The sequence below is a fragment of the Juglans microcarpa x Juglans regia genome, chromosome 8D (assembly GCF_004785595.1).
Source record: "Juglans microcarpa x Juglans regia isolate MS1-56 chromosome 8D, Jm3101_v1.0, whole genome shotgun sequence".
NCBI lineage: Eukaryota > Viridiplantae > Streptophyta > Magnoliopsida > Fagales > Juglandaceae > Juglans > Juglans microcarpa x Juglans regia.
In genome coordinates this window covers 10,721,826-10,741,577 of record NC_054608.1, presented here as the reverse complement: position 1 = coordinate 10,741,577, position 19,752 = coordinate 10,721,826, and the positions used below count along the sequence as shown (strand labels likewise).

At 37.3% G+C, this 19,752-nt stretch overlaps 1 protein-coding gene and 2 long non-coding RNA genes across 3 annotated transcripts; 1 reads left to right on the top strand and 2 right to left on the bottom strand.

Annotated features, from left to right (window-relative positions):
- The first annotated feature begins 561 nt into the window (after nucleotides 1–561).
- Nucleotides 562–13,172, top strand: LOC121242779. The gene is made up of 3 exons (XR_005935967.1): nucleotides 562–897; nucleotides 11,453–11,456; nucleotides 13,163–13,172. It is a non-coding gene; the product is annotated as an uncharacterized LOC121242779 (long non-coding RNA).
- LOC121242776 lies at nucleotides 1,086–19,161 on the bottom strand. Its single transcript, XR_005935964.1, has 2 exons — nucleotides 19,025–19,161; nucleotides 1,086–1,512 (listed from the first exon to the last, which is right to left on the bottom strand). It is a non-coding gene; the product is annotated as an uncharacterized LOC121242776 (long non-coding RNA).
- LOC121242770 (cytochrome P450 CYP82D47-like) lies at nucleotides 3,834–6,439 on the bottom strand. The gene is made up of 2 exons (XM_041140722.1): nucleotides 5,488–6,439; nucleotides 3,834–4,685 (listed from the first exon to the last, which is right to left on the bottom strand). The coding sequence occupies exons 1-2, from the start codon at nucleotides 6,406–6,408 to the stop codon at nucleotides 4,059–4,061; spliced, it is 1,548 nt and encodes a 515-aa protein (XP_040996656.1). The 5' UTR covers nucleotides 6,409–6,439; the 3' UTR covers nucleotides 3,834–4,058.
- Nucleotides 19,162–19,752: the final 591 nt, after the last annotated feature.

The following is a 19,752-nucleotide window of genomic DNA, read 5'->3' as shown; positions in this document are numbered from 1 at the left end:
AAATGATATTTTTGAATGAAATTATTTCTAAATCTTCGTTCTAATATTTTGATAATATGTTTTGCTTCTGCACTCTGAAAATGAAAATGTTTTGTTCTGCATTCTGATTTCTGTAAATGCTCGTGTTTATACACTAGTATATGTCATCTGCTTACTGAATTGTTGATAACTCACCCCGTATCTCTATATATTTTTCAGATAATTTTGATGGTTCAGTTGGAGAACAAGAGTAGGAAGTTTTAGCAATGTGTGATGATCGAAGTGGAATAAGTGCCTGAGGGTACAAGTGCTTATTTGAGAGTCGTAGTTAGTAAATTGATTTTATTTTTCGGGTATTTTGATTTGATAAGTTAAGGATAATTTCGAGTTTTGAAGAGTTTTTAATTTATGTTATTGAGATTTTCTTTATTGTTCCCATGGAGGAACTTAGATATTTGGATTCATTAAATGGATTAACTTTTTATGGGATTTTTTGGATTTTATAGTTGTGTTATTTAGGTTGATTTTAGGTATTAAGAGTTAACTCTCCGGATATCTAGGAACGGGGCGTTACATCATTAAACCAAATGGTGTTCAAGAAAAAACATCCAATAAAAAAATCAAACAACTTCATGAAACAGCTAAAAAAAGGTTTATGAAAAACCTGGAAAGATTATTGAATGTAACATTTGTCACCTACGACATATAATTAATGGGCTCGACCCTATATCTGCGAGAAGGTAAAATATCACATAATCATATTTGTAACCCTCTTGCATAATAAACCTAATTTGAAGCATAAATAAAATAATGTGTATTTAAATAAAATTATACATGGCTATTTATGACAACCTTCACCTGGAGGATCCTAGCACACCCATCAGCGAGAATGGTCTTACCTTCGCTCCAAAAACGTTAGTACCTTCGCCAATCTAGGGACTCCACTCCATTATTACTCACTCCAGACTAAATAAAGGAGTTTCACTAGTATAATGCCACATCCTAGCTTGCGTTCGTAAGAAAACATATTTAATGCATAACTTATGCTACATGAGATGTAAATACGCTTCATGAGAGATGAGATTATATCATGACATGAATATTTTGGATATAAATGGAACTTTAGAACATAAACGTTAATTTTGATGCAACGTTTATCAATAAACATACTATCACAAACCATAAGAAAGTTATAAGCTAACTTACAAACTTATCATTTGCTTAAGACAAAAACTGCCAAATGCTTAAATAAATGCACACTAAGGTTAGAGGCTACCTAATTAATCATAAAAATTCATATGCAAACTTCTGGACTTCCAAAAATCATAGAGTTGCGATTCAACCCCACAACTCTAGAAAATTGAATTTTAAATCTATTAATTTTCAATAACCACATTTCAACTCCAACATTTTCCAAAATTCACAAAATAGAAATAAATTCCATGGCAAGTCCATTTCTAGCCTCAAAATAACTTTTTTCATACAACAAACAAATAGTCAAACCGAAACATGTATAAAACATTATGTTGCATCCTATGCTCTAACCTTTGGAATCTCAAGTAAAAATCATAAAACAATTAAATGTGTCCCCTTTTGTTACTTAATCTGGTTGCAAACACATCAAGCAACCCAATAAAAATCAAATCTTTATCAATTTTAAAGCTCAAACCAATCATACTAATAATATAGGGGCTAACCGAAACAAAAGCTCAACACCAGTTGTTTATTAACTTCGTTTGACTTGTACAAAAAGTCACATATTTACACATCATACTCAAGTTAGAGGCTCAAATGGAAGTCAAACTCATGACAAAGCTCCTATAACAACCAAACACATGATTCATAAATTACTCTCCAAAGTTTGCTAACTGAAACCATTAACCAACAAGATCATCATCATGCAACCATTTTACTACCAGAAAATACTTCCAATGACTAGCTAACATACATATGATTCAAATACAGAAAACATGAAAGAAAGTTATACAATCACCAAAATTTGAAAGTTAAAGTAAAGTTGGTAAACACTTACCACTCTCTCACAATTTCTAATCAAGGAAAGGATTGTGTAGTTAATTTGATGTGTGTATGAGAGAAGAGGTAGCAGAAGATAAATGGAGGGTGTGTGTGGAGAGATAAAATGAAGAAAAGAAAGGAGAATTCTCTCGATTGTGCAGACCATACATTTGAAGGGGAAATGAGTGTTACTCAGCTTAAGCTTTGTGCATGCTCAAGCAGAACCAAATCTAAATTTATTGACAGGTGTAGGCTTAAGATCAAATGGATGGTGAGGATGGAACCACGTATGCTTGGGCGTTCAAATTCAAGGGTCTACTGGCCGGTGACCTGGCACATTAGTGTGAAATGTGGCACTCTTCCAGTCGTGGCACTCTTCCAGTCATGGCCCACTTGGCATCCAAAAATCATAAGATTTTTATTATGCTATAAATTTCTAAAAATTCTAAGTAAACTAGTAGTGTTATTCCATTTTGTCTAGTTATAATCCTAATTATGAAGTTTCTTGGGAGCTTGAGGAAGAGATATGGGTCAAGTATCCACAATTATTTGAGGGGTAAGTGTTGTTGTCTCATGTCAAAAGTGAGTACGTTCTGGATACAAAATGTTCATATGATCCCTTGCTCACTATGTAAGGACCTTGATATTTGCAAATTCTGAGGACAAAATTTTTATAAGGGGGAGGGATGTCAAACCCAGCCCACTCGTAGGAGAAAAAGAAAAGTGGTGCAGTGCACCCTGTTGACCCAGGGGTTTTGTTTTGCCAATTCTCCTTCCCTAGCCCCCCCAACACACATTTTCTCTCTCCTTCTGCAAAGTCCTTCTCTCCATGGGATGCTTCGTGCGACCACCCTCCGATCTTGCCCCTATCGTCGATACAGGTAAGCCACTTCGACCGTCACTATTTTGACCTTCGCACAGGTGTGAAATTGTTGTATCTGTTTTGAGTGCTCCCACATTAGTAACAAAGTGATTTATGTTCTGCTTGGCTAACTGCAAATATGTACAACCTTGTTGTGGGGGTAAACCTGGCCTTGTTTTGAATGCACTCATTTTGATGACAAAGTGATTTTTGTTATGCTTGGCTAGTCGTAGATATGTATGATCCAGGAAGGAGGTAAACATAGCCCCTATTTATGTTTTTATATTTTATCTCTCGCTCTAAATATTAGAATTTAATTAAAAATTATAGAAAACATTAATTCAGTTAAGCAAGTTATCAAGTCAAAATTTATTCCCAATTTATAGTTGTTTGCTAAAATGTGTATATTGTATAGGGCTAGAGGTGAAGCCCAGCTTGACGCATTGAAGCCCATTTGCAGTACCGAAAACAAAATGTCAGCTGAAATGTTAAAAGCCCAGCTTGTCGCATAAAAGCCCATATGCAGTTCCCAGGGACGTAGAATAAATTTCAGGAGTTTAGTTTCAGCTTTTATCAAGTGTTCAATGTATGTATTGTAGGATCTTTCGGCTGGGATCATTTGTCAGCTTATAGACGTGCGTGGGTAAAGACAAATCTGGTTTCTACGTCCCCCAACGTAACTGATATAATGATGATGTCACTAGAAAGGGTCTTTAACTTAGGAAAATAATTCCAATTTGCATACCTAGCTACTCTGGTTTCCTATATGGTTACACATAGTTTAGTGCAAAGAGCTAGTATCCTTTCCCATCTTTTTTTTTTTTTTTTTTTTTTTTTTTTTTTTTTTTTTCTGATTTCCTATAGCATGGAGGGATAATTTTAATAGAGACCTTAACCCGAAAGATCTTTATGGAACCTTTTTCAACTTTAGGATCAGTTTGGAAAAATATCAAATTCGAAGGACATGTACAATAAATTTTCCAAAAAAGAAATTGCTATACTTTAATTATGAAATTGTGGTACAAGATCCCCTAATATGCATAAGATAGGTACGTACTTTTACAAGCGAACACGCCAAAATAAAAATAAAAACAAGAACACGCGAGCACGCCAAAGCATTTCTAAATATATATCCTTGTGCATGAAGATCATTACGAAACTCCTTGACAGCATTGTTCCCATTTAACATATACTCAAATGATCATGCATATGCTGAGGAAGGAAGGCGTGGAGTGAGATAGACTTCTAGTGGGGTGGCTTTCAGGGATGTAAGTCCGACTTTCTCAATCATGTCTACTGGTTCATCTGTTGTTACTGTCGTAATCTCAAAGGCATGCAAGAAGTTAGCAAGTGTGAGTTGCATAACTTGAAGTGCGAATGAGATTCCTGGACAAACTCTCCTCCCGCTACCAAATGGTATGAGCACAAAATGCTGGCCCTTCAAGTCAACATCTTTGTGGCTTGTAAGGAATCTTTCTGGGCGAAATTCTGTTGGATCTGTCCACACTTGTGGATCTCTATGAATCTTTGATAGATTAACAAGAAGACGGGTGCCCGTTGGGATGTGGTAACCTGCCAAACTACAATCCTCAAGAGACTCGTGCGGCAGAGAAAGTGGTGCAGCGGGATATAAACGCATTGTTTCTTTGATGACAGCTTGGAGATAGACTAGGTTTTTCACGTCTGATTCCATCACTAACCTGTCTCTACCAATCTGGAGGTCTAATTCTTGTTGGGCTTTCTTAAGAGCCTCTCGGTTATTAAGAAGTAGAGAGAGCGCCCATGTCATTGTCGTCGTCGTTGTACCAGTACCACCTAAGATGAGGCCCTGCAAAAGTCCCAGCATGTATGTATATGCTAATTATAATTTTACCATATTAAACTAAAATAGAACTCAATGAAACTATTCCCCTCAAAAGATTAAAAAAAAAGTGCAATGCCTATAATAAATACTTGCAATTTCCTCTCGCTTCTGTGGTTTGGTTTATTTTGTTTTGTTTTGTATTTTTTTTTTCAAGTTTTTGATGAGTGCTCTCTTCAAGCCTGGGCTTATTTTGTGTTTAGAAGAGAAACATATTTTTTTTTAATATCGAAATGATTTATTTTTTGTGGACGAGTATTAGTAATATTAGATATACCCTTAGGAATGAAATTTCCGTACATTCATTTTAAAAAGCAGTGGGGCCACTATTAGAAAGTGAGTTTTTTCATGAGCTAGATTTACCCATTTTGGTTTGAAATGGAGTGCGCGAGAGTTTTAAATCCTAGAATTGTACAAAACATTTCGTTTTGGGGGACTGCTAGCATATATTTAGGCAGACTTTAGGAACATGACGGATGTTTCCAAAACACTTGCCCAAGCAGGCCTGTAAATCTTCTATTTTATTTTTGCAAACAAGAACCAACAAATTCACTGAAAAATTGGGGAGGTTACCCTTTGTAGTTACCATAACAAGTGAGCTGGATTCTTTTGGAAAATGTGAAAAAATTCCCTGATTGTATGTTAAACTCCAGTGGATAATTTAAAGAAGTAAAAAGATGGATACTCGTGATCAGTATACTTCAATAAATATAAAACAAATCAATCTTAGTACCCTACATCAGCTTAAATAGGGTTATCAAAAGCAAACCAGACAAGTAGCCTTGGTGATTGTATCAGCATCATAACTAGAAATCTCCTCACTGTCAATGACAATAGACAACATCACATCCATAAAGTCTTGATGTCCCTCCTTTACCCCCTCGGAAATTCTTCTTTGCTTGTGTTCTTCTAGCCATCCTTCAAGCTCATGGTCTAATTTTTTTGCTATTTTCTTCATTGCCTTCTCGTACCCACCCAAGTCCAACCATCTAAGATATGGAAGCACATCTGCTGCTACAAATATCCCACTCAGCACAAAGAAATCTCTCATCGTGTTTTGACATTGATCATTTCCTTCATTCTCATCCTTGGTAGCAGCCCAAGCAAATCGCTTCTTTATAACCATCATAAACACAACGTTTAGGGTTACATAGCCGAACCATCTTCTCATCTCCACTAATGCGTTATTGTTCTTGGTCGACAACTCGTATATCTCTTTTATGGCCGTGTTTACCTCTGACTCTCGGATGTGTTTCAACATCTCGATACGTTGATTTGAGAGGACCTCAAGAGTGGCTATTCTTCGAACATGATGCCAATAGGAACCATATGGGCTGAAAACGAACATGGCATAGTTGTAACCCATGAGTTCTGTCGCCAAAGATTTTGGACAGTTGGCAAAGATTTTATCGTTGGTAGTGAAACACTCTTTAGCTATCTTTGAACTGCTTACCACTATAGCTCTATGCATGCCCAACTTGATACTGAAGATTGGTCCGTTCTTGTCGGCCATGTCACCTAGGGTTATATGGGCTGGTTGCGTCCCTCCTAATAGGTGGAGGTGGCCGATTATAGGCCATGCACCACCTGCTTTTGGTGGGAGTATTTTTTGGGGGGCAGCTTTTTGGGTTCTCCTCCATATCCACAATAGAAATAACAAAAAGAGAAATAGGGCAAGTATGATGGCCATACAAGCAGTGAAAGACAAGAATCCAAAGAGTGCATAGTTGTTTTGGTTGTCGATGGGGCTTTATAGAGAGAAGGGCATACTTCATTTTGAGTCATTTGAGTTGGCCAAAGTCGACAAACACCGTTTCCAAAAAACAAAATTCCGATAAGGTTCCAGATAATGTTTGCTTGGTAGCCAATTCTCTACGATGTCACTTGAACACAGACAAAACAGATAATTTATAACGCACGATTAACGAGGAGCATCGTATTTGGCTGTATATATAGTCGACAAGAGAAATAAATCGTATAAATTAAGAGTTATAACGAGACGCAGGCCTAGCTGGGTGGTACTCGTGCTCTGGCATATATGGACTTCTTGGTTCATATAAATATCCCACTAGTTTACCAATAATTGGAGTACTGAAGAATCATGCATTCTGCCTAAAGGACTTTCGACATTATTTTTCTCTATTTAATTATATATCTTCAAATTAAAGGTTTAGAATTTGTCACATCAGGATCATTAATTATTCTGCGGACTTCATATTTACCACTTCATCGAATATATTTTTCATATTGTAAAAATTAATTAAAAAATTACTATTGAAATAATTTAGGGGTTCTACATTAATTATTGAAAGAATAAAATCCCACCAAATTAGCCATCTCTTGATCTTAGGAAATTTGACTTTTAATTGTAATTATTTAAGAAATTTATCATTCAATTGTAATTATTTCATTTTTAATAGTTACCATAGAAAGACTAAGTATGTATCTATATATTTTTAGACGTCCTTACACTATCATTCAGACTTTTGAGAAATAAAGTGTTCAATTCTTAACATGGTATCAGCCAAACAATGTTCCTAATCCTCCAACCTCGACGCCTTCCATGGCCACTCCCTCGAACCCTCCTCCGTCCCTTTATCTCCTCCACCCATCTGATTCCCCTAGCCTCATTCTAGTCTCTGGAGTACTCACCAAAGATAACTATCCCAAATGGAAAAAAGCCATGACCCGTGCACTCAACGCCAAAAACAAACTCAGTTTTGTTGATGGTACTATTTCCCCACCCGCCACAGATTCACCAAATTATACTCAATGGAATCAAACGAAGGACATGGTCCTTACCTGGCTTCTTAACTCCATCAGTCCCTCCATCGCAAACTCTCTCAAATTCCATACTGATCCTCGTGAGGTGTGGCTCGACCTTCAATCCTGTTTCTGTCATGGGAACAACGCACGGGTCTATCACCTTAAACGAGAGCTATCCTCCCTACACCAAAATACCACCTCCATCCATGAATACTACAACCAGATTAAACAACTTTGGGATGAACTTAGTCACCTCCAAAAATGTAGTGATCTAAAAGAATTTCAACAACAAGCAGAGGATGAATGATTTTACCAGTTTTTACTCGGCCTTAATGATTCATTCTCTCAATTGAGAACCCAGATTTTGGCACTGGACCCCCTTCCCCCATCACCAAAATTTTTTCTATTTTGTTTTAGGGGGAACAACAGAGGCTTCTTCAAATTCAAAATTCCCTATGAGAGCTTCAAAGCTTCGCCACCCACTCTAGTGGCTCCCAAAAGCCTCTGTTCAAATGCTCGGAATGTGGCCAGAACGGACACACTCGTGACAGGTGCTGGTGCCGTATCGGGTACCTTCCAGGCCGTGAACTCTGCACGAAGTCTCCTTCTTCCCTTCTTGGCAAACCACCTCCGAGTTTGCTGCTGATAGCCCACCAGGCCTCTTCCTCCACCGCGAGCTTGTAGGTACCTGGTCTCACTCCCAATCTCTACCAAAAACTCTTAGATTTTCTTAGCCCACCAAACCCTTCCGAAAATTTCGTGGGTAATGTTTCTTACAATCTCTCTCCTCCCCTCCTTAAGGCCGAACATGGATCATCGATAGTGGAGCTAGCCACCACATGTGCCATGATCGGACCCTTTTTTCTACACTTTCATATCCTTCTCATGCGTCGAATGTCTGCTTACCCACAAGTGTTTTACTTCCCATTGAAGGGATCTGCACAATTCATTTGGCCGAATCCCTTACTTTATCTAATGTCTATTTTGTCCCTTTATTCCATTTTAATTTACTTTCTGTACCTCAACTCACCTTTAATAATACTTGTCTTGTCTTTTTTTCCTCTACTCATTGTTTTTTTCAGGACCCTCAATCGACGAAGCTGATTGGAGTGGGTGAGCTTTGCAATGGACTTTACATGTATCGGCCTCAACCTATCACAGCTCTTTCTACTCAGACTCTTGCTAATAAGATCCTATGGCACCATCGCGTAGATCATCCCTCTTGTTTAAATATTCTCAATTTTTTCAATAATAATCCTTGTATTATTTCTAATTGCGATATTTGTGCTCATTCAAGGCATACTCGACTTTCCTCTCCTTCAGATGCTCATAAAAGTACTTTTGCTTTCAATCGTATTTCTTGTGATATATGGGGTGGTTACCATACTTTTTCAATTTGTGGTGCTCATTATTTTCTTACCATTGTTGATGATTTTTTTCGCTCAACTTGGATCTATCTCATGCGACATAAATCTGAAGCATATACTCATCTCAGACATTTTTTTGCACTTATCCAGAATCAATTCAACACCATGATTAAAATTATAAGAACTGATAATGGACAATAATTTCTTTCCCACAAATTTCAAAATTATCTTAATGACCACGAGATCATTCATGAATATACTTGCATTAAGACTTTGCAACAAAATGGTGTTGCGGAGCGCAAACATTGGCACCTTCTGAATATCGCTCGTAGTCTTCGATTTCAAGCACACTTACCCTTAAAATTTTGGAGTGAATTTGTTCTCACCACTGCTTATCTTATTAACCGCACCCCGAGTCGTCTTCTCCAAAATAAATCCCCTTTTGAACTTCTCTTCAATATCCCACCAAATTACGCTCATTTACGTGTATTTGGATGTCTTTGTTACACTCAAACTCTCCATGCTTCCCTCGACAAATTCTCACCCCGTGCCTCAAAATACGTCTTTCTTGGGTACCCCGGTCAACTTAAAGCTTACAAGCTTTATAACCTAGAAACCTAAGCTATTTTTTATTCTCATGATGTTACTTATCATGAACAAATATTCCCATTCCAAACTGCTTCTTCTTCTCCAGATACATCCTTACCCATTATTCCTCTCCCCATCCCCGAACTCATAACTTCTCCTCCCTCTTCCACTCCTATTCCCGACCCACCACCACCTCTACCATCTCCTCTCTCCATTCGTCCTAGACGTACCACCACTTGACCCGTATATCTTCAGGATTACGTCTGTCCGACCATACATACAGAGTCCACTGAATCCTCATCAGTTGCACCAGCTTCAGGTACTGCTCATCCTTTATCTGCTTTTCTTTCCTATTCTCGTTTTTTTCCTTCTCATCTTACCTTTTTAACTGCTATCACCACATCTGTTAACCCTTCATGTTATTCCATAGCCATTCACCATCCTCATTGGCGTGAGGCCATGACTGCTGAGATCCGAGCCTTAGAGGATAATGCCACTTGGACTCTTGAATCCTTTCCTCCTAGTAAGAAACCCATTAGATGTAAATGGGTTTTCAAAACTAAACTCAAAGCTGATGGCTCTATCGAGATGTACAAAGCTCAATTAGTTGCTAAAGGTTATACTTAGGTTGAAGGTCTTGATTACCTTGAAACATACGGTTCAATTGCCAAAATGACCACTGTCCGCTGCTTATTGGCAGTCGCTGCCACCAAAAATTGAGTCATTCAACAACTTAATGCCAACAATGCAGTTCTGTATGGTGATCTCGATGAAGAGGTCTATATGACTCCACCACTTGGATATTGCCTTAAGGGGGAGACTCCTGTGTGTCGGCTTCGAAAATCTCTATGCGGCCTCAAATAAGCCTTCCACAACTGGTTTTTTAAACTAACCAATGTACATCTTGATGCAGGTTTTAATCAGTCTTAGGCTGACCACTCTTTATCCACTCTTATCACTCACACCAGGATCACTAGTGTCCTCGTTTACGTAGACGAAAAGGATCTCAGCTCCCTTAAATATTTCCTTGGTCTTGAAGTTGCTCGCTCTAAAAAATGCATCTTCCTCAACCAACGCAAGTACACACTTGATATCCTGACTGATAGTGGTCAACTTGGTGCTCAGACCGCTCCCTTTCCCATGAAACAAAATTTGAAGTTCACAGACCATGATGACTCTCTCCTCACCGACCTTGACGCCTATCGACGACTAGTTGGACGTCTTATCTACTTGACTATAACACGTCCTAATATTATTTTTGCAGTGAATATTCTCAGCCAGTTCATGTATGCTCCTCGAGATCCACACATGCAAGCTGCCATCTGCATTCTTCGCTATCTCAAAGGCAGTCCAGGTCAAGGCATCTTTTTCTCATCATCTAGCACTTTGCATGTTACCGCTTACACAAACTTAGATTGGGCCAGCTGGCCCACTACTCGAAGATCCACCATAGGGTTTTTCATTCCGCTCGGCATGAACCTTATTTCTTGGTGCACAAAAAATAGACTACAGTGGCACGTTCCTCCGCTAAAGCTAAATATCACGCCATGGCAGTTATCACTTGCGAACTCACCTGGCTGAAACAGCTCATCACAAATCTTGGTGTCTCTCATTCTGAGCCTATCAGTATTTATTGTGACAATCAATCCGCTCTACATATCGCTCACAATCCTGTCTTCCACAAGTGCACCAAATACATTGAAATTGATTGTCACATTGTTCATGATAAAATTCGAGCAGACCTCCTTATAGCTATTCACACCTTTTCTCATGAGCAAGTCACTAACATCTTTACCAAAGCCTTGGGACATGAAATTTTCCAACACTTTCTACGCAAGTTGGGCATTACGGATCTCCATGCACCAACTTGAGGGGGAGTATTGACAGAATAAAATCCCACCAAATTAGCCATCTCTTGATCTTAGGAAATTTGACTTTTAATTGTAATTATTTAGGAAATTTATCATTCAATTGTAATTATTTCCCTTTTAATAGTTACCATAGAAAGACTAGGTATGTATCTATATATTTTTAGACGTCCTTACACTGTCATTCAGACTTTTGAGAAATAAAGTGTTCAATTCTTAACATTAATAGAGCAAGTTTAGATTTTTATGGAATAATGGAACAAACATTAGAAATAATTATCGCTTTGTGTTGTTTTCATTGACAACAAATAACTGGCTTGTTGGGACGTTCTCCACCATATCCAAAAGAATAATAACTTTGCGTTGTTCTTCTCGAGTCCTTTGTGTCTTTGGGAAATGATCACATGATTTGTTTCTTAATTATATTTTGGATCTGATCTGTGGCCTTTAAAGAGAATAATGTTAGTACTTTGAGGGCCAGGATTATAATATGGGGAAGTTTTGACCCTCCTAGCTAATAGGTGACACTACAACAAAATTTGGTTTTTTGACAGACGAAATCGTCACAAAAAATACGTAAACCATCACAAAAATGTTTTTGTCATGGTTTGAGACTGTCACCTAAAAGGCGTCATAGAATATTTTCTATGACGGTTTACTGTTCAAACATCACAAACTGTTTTTTTTGTGACGGTTGGAAGTCTTCTATGAAATGTAACGTTCGAACGTAATAATATTTTGTGATAGTTAAAAACTGTCACAGAAAGTAACGTTCGCACATATAAACCAACGTTCAAACGTTAGCCCAAGTGATTAACATTCAAACGTAAAAAAATTGATGTTTGTTGTTTTTTGTTTCGCACGAATAACATTTACATACGAACGTAACCACATTCAAAAGTTAACTCAAATACATTTAAATGTAGCATTCAGATGTTAAAGGAGAAGAGTTCGAACGTACAACTTTTAATGTTTGGATGTTAGTTTGTCGTTCCCATGTATTAATTCTAATCATTCGAATGTTTAGATTGTTTGTGCGTTAAAATATTAGAAATAATTATCTCTGTGTTGTTTTCCTTGACAAGAAATAACGAGCTACTTAATTTGTGGGATCTCCTCCATATCCATGGTAGAAAGAAGACAGAGAGAAACAAGGTGAAGATGCAAGCCATAAAGGTTGTAATTAAAGGTTGAGTGAGTATTAAAGAGAATATACAATTGCTTTAATTAATTAATGGCTAGTTGCGGAAAGAGGTTTCGGGGTGAGTCACTTGCAAGTGGTCTATCTCCAAGTCCACTTCACGTACAGTCCTAGTGAAATATTGTGGATGTTGATCCTTTATCTTTTATTATGATCTATAAGCTAGCTATATTAAAAAGTTTTTATTAGTAGTCATGATAGTGGAGTTTCATTTTCATACTTGAGAAGACATTTTCGCCCTTGATCTCAATTGTGGGCAACTTCGAGACCCGTTTGGATATAGAGCCTCATCTCATCTCATCTAATTTTAACTAATAATCTCACTACTATTTACAAATCATCTTATCTCATCTCATCTCACTATCCAAATGGAGCCTTAATGGTATTGTGCTAGCTCTATCACTTGTAGTACTTTGTATGGTGAGGAATAGAAGATTTTATGGTTGTTTTTATCATTTTTTCAACCTTTTTTCTAGGATAAGTGAATTAAAGATTTCACTCATAATTCATAACTGATATTATATATATATATATATATATATATATAAATTGGCTGAATTGATGATCAAGCCCTCAATAATAATATTTGAGAATCTTAAGTAGAAAATATATAGACACATAATGGGTTCTATAAATTTTAACGAGCATTTAAAGTCGTTCAAAGAAACCACACAAGAAACAATAAAAATTATAGGATTCATGTCCTATAATTATCTTTCTCACTTGTGATTATCAAATTTTAATACAATTTTAGTCTTGACCTAAAATCTCATTCTTCAATTACAACAGGGCATTTAAGTAAGAATAGATAGTAGACAAATCTTTGGATAATTGTTAGAATAAAACCATGTCAAATCGACTTTCAATATGTTGGTGTGTTCCTTTGCTTTTTCCACAACTGTGATGTAACTGGCTGCCGTTAACCAAAGATAGAAAAATCCATCTTTAATATTGTAATTATATATTAGGGCTTTGATCACAGTGGATATGCTACAGATTGTATGACAGAGATAGTTTATTATAAATTCCAAATGAATATGGCAACTTCAAGTGCTATTCATTAATGAAACAAAGATATCCATATATATATTAAGGCTAATCCAAAACTCTGTCAATCAATATTACAATGTGCGGATAAAAAACTGATCTTTGCACACGGTTTTGGCTTATATATTATTTATCCCCAAGCCCTATGATACAACCCTACGCACGATACAGAGTCACGATCTGGCTTTTCCCATCATTTTGATGAAAATATTATCCAGATGTCCATGAACTGTAAAAGTATAGAAACTAAGTTTAAAATTCAATGAATGTGACAAAAGAAACTTGTCCTCTTGTCTTTAGAAACTTTTTCCATCATCTAACTACAACAAATTTAATTTTTTTTGGACCAAACTTTTTTGTTTCAAGTTACTTTTAGGGAAAAAATTGATGGTTTGTTTCAGAATTTCCAAGCAGTGTGGAGGCCCTACCAGTGCAAAGGGACATACCACCAATGGGGTGGAGTGGAAAGAAAGATGAGGGACATGTCATTGGTTTGGTGAAGAAAGTAGTTATGGTGGTTGCTAAGTGCAACTAGTCCAACATGTGGAAGAGTAAGCACCTTGCATAACTCCTGGGAGATACATCCCAACGCGAGGTGGAGATGAGCGTCTCGCCTTATGGTAGGCAAGCTAGAAAAGTCGCCAACCGTGAAGGTGAGAATGAGGAGCTGAAGAGATCGGTGGTGGCTTTGATGAGACAAGAGCTACTCACCAAAGGTGATCAACAATCTAAGAAAGATAGGAGCAGATATGTGAGCATTCTGGAATAACATGAAAAATGCTGAAAAGCGTAGCAGTATAGTACGCAAAAGCCCACACTCCACCAGAAGGGTCACTTCCGCAGTGGGTTTACATAAGGGGTTATGGCTCGTGAAAAGGATTTATCAGTCCTAGAATTTCACCTTGGGGAGCACCGGTACCGTTCGTGAAAAAGAGAGCTGGGATCCTTAGGATGTGCATCGACTACTGAGAACTGAATAAGGTGACCATAAGGAATAGGTACCCGTTGCCAATGATAGATGAGTTATTTGTTCATCTACAGAGAGCAACAGTGTTTTTCTAAGATTGACCTTAGGTCAGGATATCACAAATTGAGGATTAAGGTAGGAAACATAACAAAGACCACCTTTTGGACTAGGTGTGACCATTATGAGTTTAGCTTGTTGGGTTAGCTAACGCCCCAGCGGCTTTTATGGAGATCAAAAATATTGTTTCGACCATTTTGTGACTTATTTGTAGTGGTCTTTATTGATGACATCTTAGTGTATTCCATATGTGCCGAAGATCATGAAAACCACTTAAGATTGGTGTTGGAAACGCTCAAGGGCCATCAGCTGTTCGCCAACCTCAACAAGTGCAAGTTTTGGCTAGAAGAAGTGAAATTTCTCGATCATGTGATATCCATGGAAGGAGTCACGATCAATACAAGTAAGCTTGAGGGGATAGTAGGATGGCAACAACCAATCTCTGTGCAAGAGGTGAGAAGTTTGCTAGGACTTGTTAGCTATTATCGGAGGTTTGAGGAAGGATTTTCTAGATTGTCGAGTCCATTCATAATGTTAACCAGGAAGAATGTTAAATTCGTCTGGACTGACAAGTGTGAATTGAGTTTTGAATAGCTAAAGAGGAGGTTAACTAAGGCCCTTGCTCTAACCTTACCCTAGCCTCATAAGCCATTTGTGGTATTTAGTGACATGTCGAAGTATGGCATAGGTTGCATCCTTATGCAGGAATGTAAGGTGATAGCTTATGCATTTAGAGAGTTGAAGGACCACGAGAGGAACTACCCAAATCACAAGATGGAGTTGGCAGCAATTGTGTTTCCTTTAAAGATATGACAACACTATTTATACATGGAGGATTGCGAGGTAGATCATAAGAGTCTTAAAGCATCTATTTACCAAAAAGAACCCTAACATGAGACAAGGAAGGTGGTTAGAGGTTATTAGCGACTATCAGTGCAAAATTAATTATTACCCAGAAAGAACCAGTTTAGTTGCTAATGCCTTAATTCGCAATTTGAAGATGAGAGACGTGAGAGAACTCTTAGAGCTAGACACACTCTTGAAAGGAATGCAACACCTAATGATAAAAGACCGACCACAAGAAGAGATTCTCACTGCCCTGCAACAGATTAGGGTAAGAGATTTCGACAAGTATAAGGACCAGCAAGAAAAGGACTCAGAATTACTGAGGATTCGACATAAAGTCTATAGAGGCAAAGGGCCTAGGCATTTAAGCTTGAGCAAGGATGAGACCTTGCAGCTTAGAGGGTAGAAGGTAGTTCTAGCTAATTCGGAAATTTTAGAATAGATGCTAGCCGAAGCTCATTCCTCATCATACTCGATACACCCTTGAGGAACGAAGATGTATCAAGATCCTTAGAAGAGATTCTATTGGGAAGGAATGAAGCAAGAAACCACCCACTTCATCAAGAGGTGTGCTATGTGTTAGAGGGTAAAGACAAAGCACCAAAGGTTGGTGGGGAATCTACAACTGTTACCTATTCTTGAATGGAAATGAAAAGATATCGCCATAGATTTTGTGGTTTGATTGCCCAAAGACCCTAGTGGAAAGGATGCCATATGGATGATCATAAATCGTTTACCATTATGAACACAGCAGGTAAACACACCCGACTATACATAAAGGAGATAAGTTAGATTACATGAAGTCCCTAAGACCATAGTATCATACCAAGATCCGAGATTTACCTCCAACTTTGGGAAGAGTTTACAAAAGATGATGAGCACTAAACTGATGGACACTAAAAAAGGACTATCCTGATGTTGGAGGATATGTTTAGAGCCTGTCTATTAGATTTTAAGGGATCTTGAGAAAATCATCTCCCACTCGTCGAGTTTGTACACAATAATAGTTACCAGACGACTATTCAAATGGCCCTTTACGAGGCACTGTATGGGAGGAAGTTTGGAGCTCCAATATGTTGGGATGTGGTGGGTGAAACTTAGGTGGTTCGACCTAAAATTAGATCAAGCTTATACGCACAAGGATGGCCACAACTTAGAGTAGGTAGAGGAGCTACGCCAATAATTGGAGAAGGGAGTTGACCTTAGTAGACGATATTTGGGTTATCTCAAGGTATCACCTATGAATGGTGTTAAGAGGTTTGGGCTAAAGGGAAAACTAAGCCCAAGATATATCGGACTGTACCAAGTAATGGGAACGTTGGACCACTAGGATACCTAGTGGCGCTACTTGCAGAATATGAGGGGATGCACAATCTCAGACTTGGATTTGACCTAGTTTTTCATTGTGACAGAGCATCTTGAACATCTATAGATAGTGTCGCCTTGCTTTCGAACGCAATGGATCACCGCTTCAAGTTTGGTAACGTATCCTCGAACTTTAGCTATGTAACCACTGTTTAATTTGCTAGACTCTTGTGTTGGGTGCCGGGAAGTTTGGCTTGTCCTTGTTTTTCATGTTGGAATTTGTAGTCGGGTGATTTTTTGGTTGGTTGATGTTTGGAGGGTCCTTTGTTTGTAATATTATTGTGGATGAAGGAGGGAATAGATGTAAAAAAATGTGATTTGGTGTTTTGATGAGTCGAGAGTACGGTTATAAATGGTGACGTCATTGTGGCAAAAGTTAAAAGAGATTAGGCTAATCTATTGGTGACGTCATTGCGTTTGGATCTTGTACTTGGGCGATTGTAAATTTGAGGCACTATGATGGACTATTTGTTTATGGGTAGTTTTTGGGCTCATGGACTTTGTATCTTATTAAGCCATAGTTTGGTTTATAGAATATTTTTAGTTAGGTAGGTTTTGTATTGGTTGGAGTTATTAACATGCTTTTGATATTTTTGGATTAGGTTGTGATATTGCTATTGTTCGGGTTCAAAGCTCAGGTGGTATACCGCAAAAGTCAGCTAAACGATGCTTATATACTAGATTTTGCCTAAAATACATCGATGTTGATTTTTGAGAAAACTTGCATATTTTTGTTACAATACCAACTACGCTTATTTTCTGCACTTTTCTTTGTATCTGAGAAATAAAATATGATATTTTATCATGACTGGGGTAGACAAGTGCAATTGTTTTGTACTATGTTTCTTTATTGCATAAAATGTGAATATGAAGTCTGAGATTTTTATCTGATCATACGATGTTACCTATTAAGTACATTTTTTTTGTTCTTGCATTGTATTTGTAAACCCTGAGGCAAAAGATTCTATTTTGCTTTGGTTGCAGGCCCTGCCACAGGTATATGAAAGAATGATTGGATTTTGTTATTTGGCGGAATGATATCCTTGTGCATTCATCGTATTTAAATAGAATTACAACATATATTTAGTTTACATTTGATAAGCTTTGCTAACAAGTAACAACTCTTGGATAAGAACACATTGTTACATATAAGACTTATCAACTAAAATAGAAACCATGTAACGAAAGAAGTTTATCTAGATAAGTTATAATTGCTGTTGTAGATAACTCTTTCTCACTGGATTGTGGTTGACTAGAACATTTAAACTCAAGGTGACTATATTTCTAAGCAGTATGGTGTTGTTTCTTTAACGGTATATAATGCGGCCTCTATTCTGACCTAGCCATGGGTGTAAAATGGTGGCTTCTATTCTAACCTTGCCACAAGTGCAAAATGATGGCCACTGTTTTGACTTTGCCACATGTATGAAAATTTTCGCATTTGCTTTAAGTGCACCCACTTTGATGACAAAGTGATTTACGTTATGCTTGGCTAACCACAAATATGCACAACCCTACCATTAGGTAAACGTGGCTTTGTTTTGAATGCACTCACTTTGATGATAAAGTGATTTATGCTATGCTTGGCTAATCGTAGATATGCACGATCCTGCTAGGGGGTAAACAAGACATATGTTTACGTGAACTATATATGGCTTCTTGAAATGTTTATTTTGTTTTTTGTTTTTTTTTTTTTTTTATCTCAACAAGTAAAGAAATAAAATATTAACATAAAAACTATTGATTAAATAGTAGCAAGTTCATTAAACCAAATGGTGTTCAAGAAAAAACATCCAATAAAAAAATTAAACAACTTCATGAAATAGTTAAAAAAAGGTTTATGAAAAACTTGGAAAGATTATTGAATGTAACATTTGTCACCTACGACATATAATTAATGGGCTCAACGCTATATCTGCGAGAAAGTAAAATATCACGTAATCATATTTGTAACCCTCTTGCATAATAAACCTAATTTGAAGCATAAATAAAATAATGTGTATTTAAATAAAATTATACACGACTATTTATGACAACCTTCACCAAGAGGATCCTAGCACACCCATCCACGAGAATGGTCTTACCTTTGCTCCAAAATCGAAGTCATTGACAGCTTTTTGCCAATCTAGGGACTCCACTCCATTATTACTCACTCCAGACTAGATAAAGGAGTTTCACTAGTATAATGCCACATCCTAGCTTGCGTTCGTCAGAAAACATATACAGTGCGTAACTTATGCTCTAACCTTTTGAATCTCAAGTAAAAATCATAAAACAATTAAATGTGTCCCCTTTTCTTACTTAATCAGGTTGCAAACGCATCAAGCAACCCAAAAAAAATCAAATCTTTATCAATTTTAAAGCTCAAACCAATACTCAAGTTAGAGGCTCAAATGGAAGTCAAACTCATGACAAAGCTCCTATAACAACCAAACACATGATTCATAAACTACTCTCCAAAGTTTGCTAACTGAAACCATTAACCAACAAAATCATCATCAAACAACCATTTTACTACTAGAAAATACTTCCAATGACTAGCTAACATACATATGAATCAAATACAGAAAACAGGAAAGAAAGTTATACAGTCAGCAAAATTTGAAAGTTAAAGCAAAGTTGGTAAACACTTACCACTCTCTCACAATTTCTAATCAAGGAAAGGATTGTGTAGTTAATTTGATGTGTGTATGAGAGAAGAGGTAGCAGAAGATAAATGGAGGGTGTGTGTGGAGAGACAAAATGAAGAAAAGAAAGGAGAATGCTCTCGATTGTGCAGACCATACATTTGAAGGGGAAATGAGTGTTACTCAGCTTAAGCTTTGTGCATACTCAAGCAAAAGCAAATCTAAATTTATTGACAGGTGTAGGCTTAAGATCAAATGGATGGTGAGGATGGAACCACGTATGCTTGGGCGTTCAAATTCAAGGGTCTACTGGCCGGTGACCTGGCACATTAGTG

Excerpts from the sequence above, each read along its gene's own strand:
- LOC121242770 (XM_041140722.1), bottom strand. The coding sequence starts at position 6,408 with ATGGCCATCATACTTGCCCTATTTCTCTTTTTGTTATTTCTATTGTGG. Across the intron at positions 4,686-5,487 it reads TCACCAAGGCTACTTGTCTG|GGCCTCATCTTAGGTGGTAC; the intron begins GTTTGCTTTTGA and ends GGACTTTTGCAG.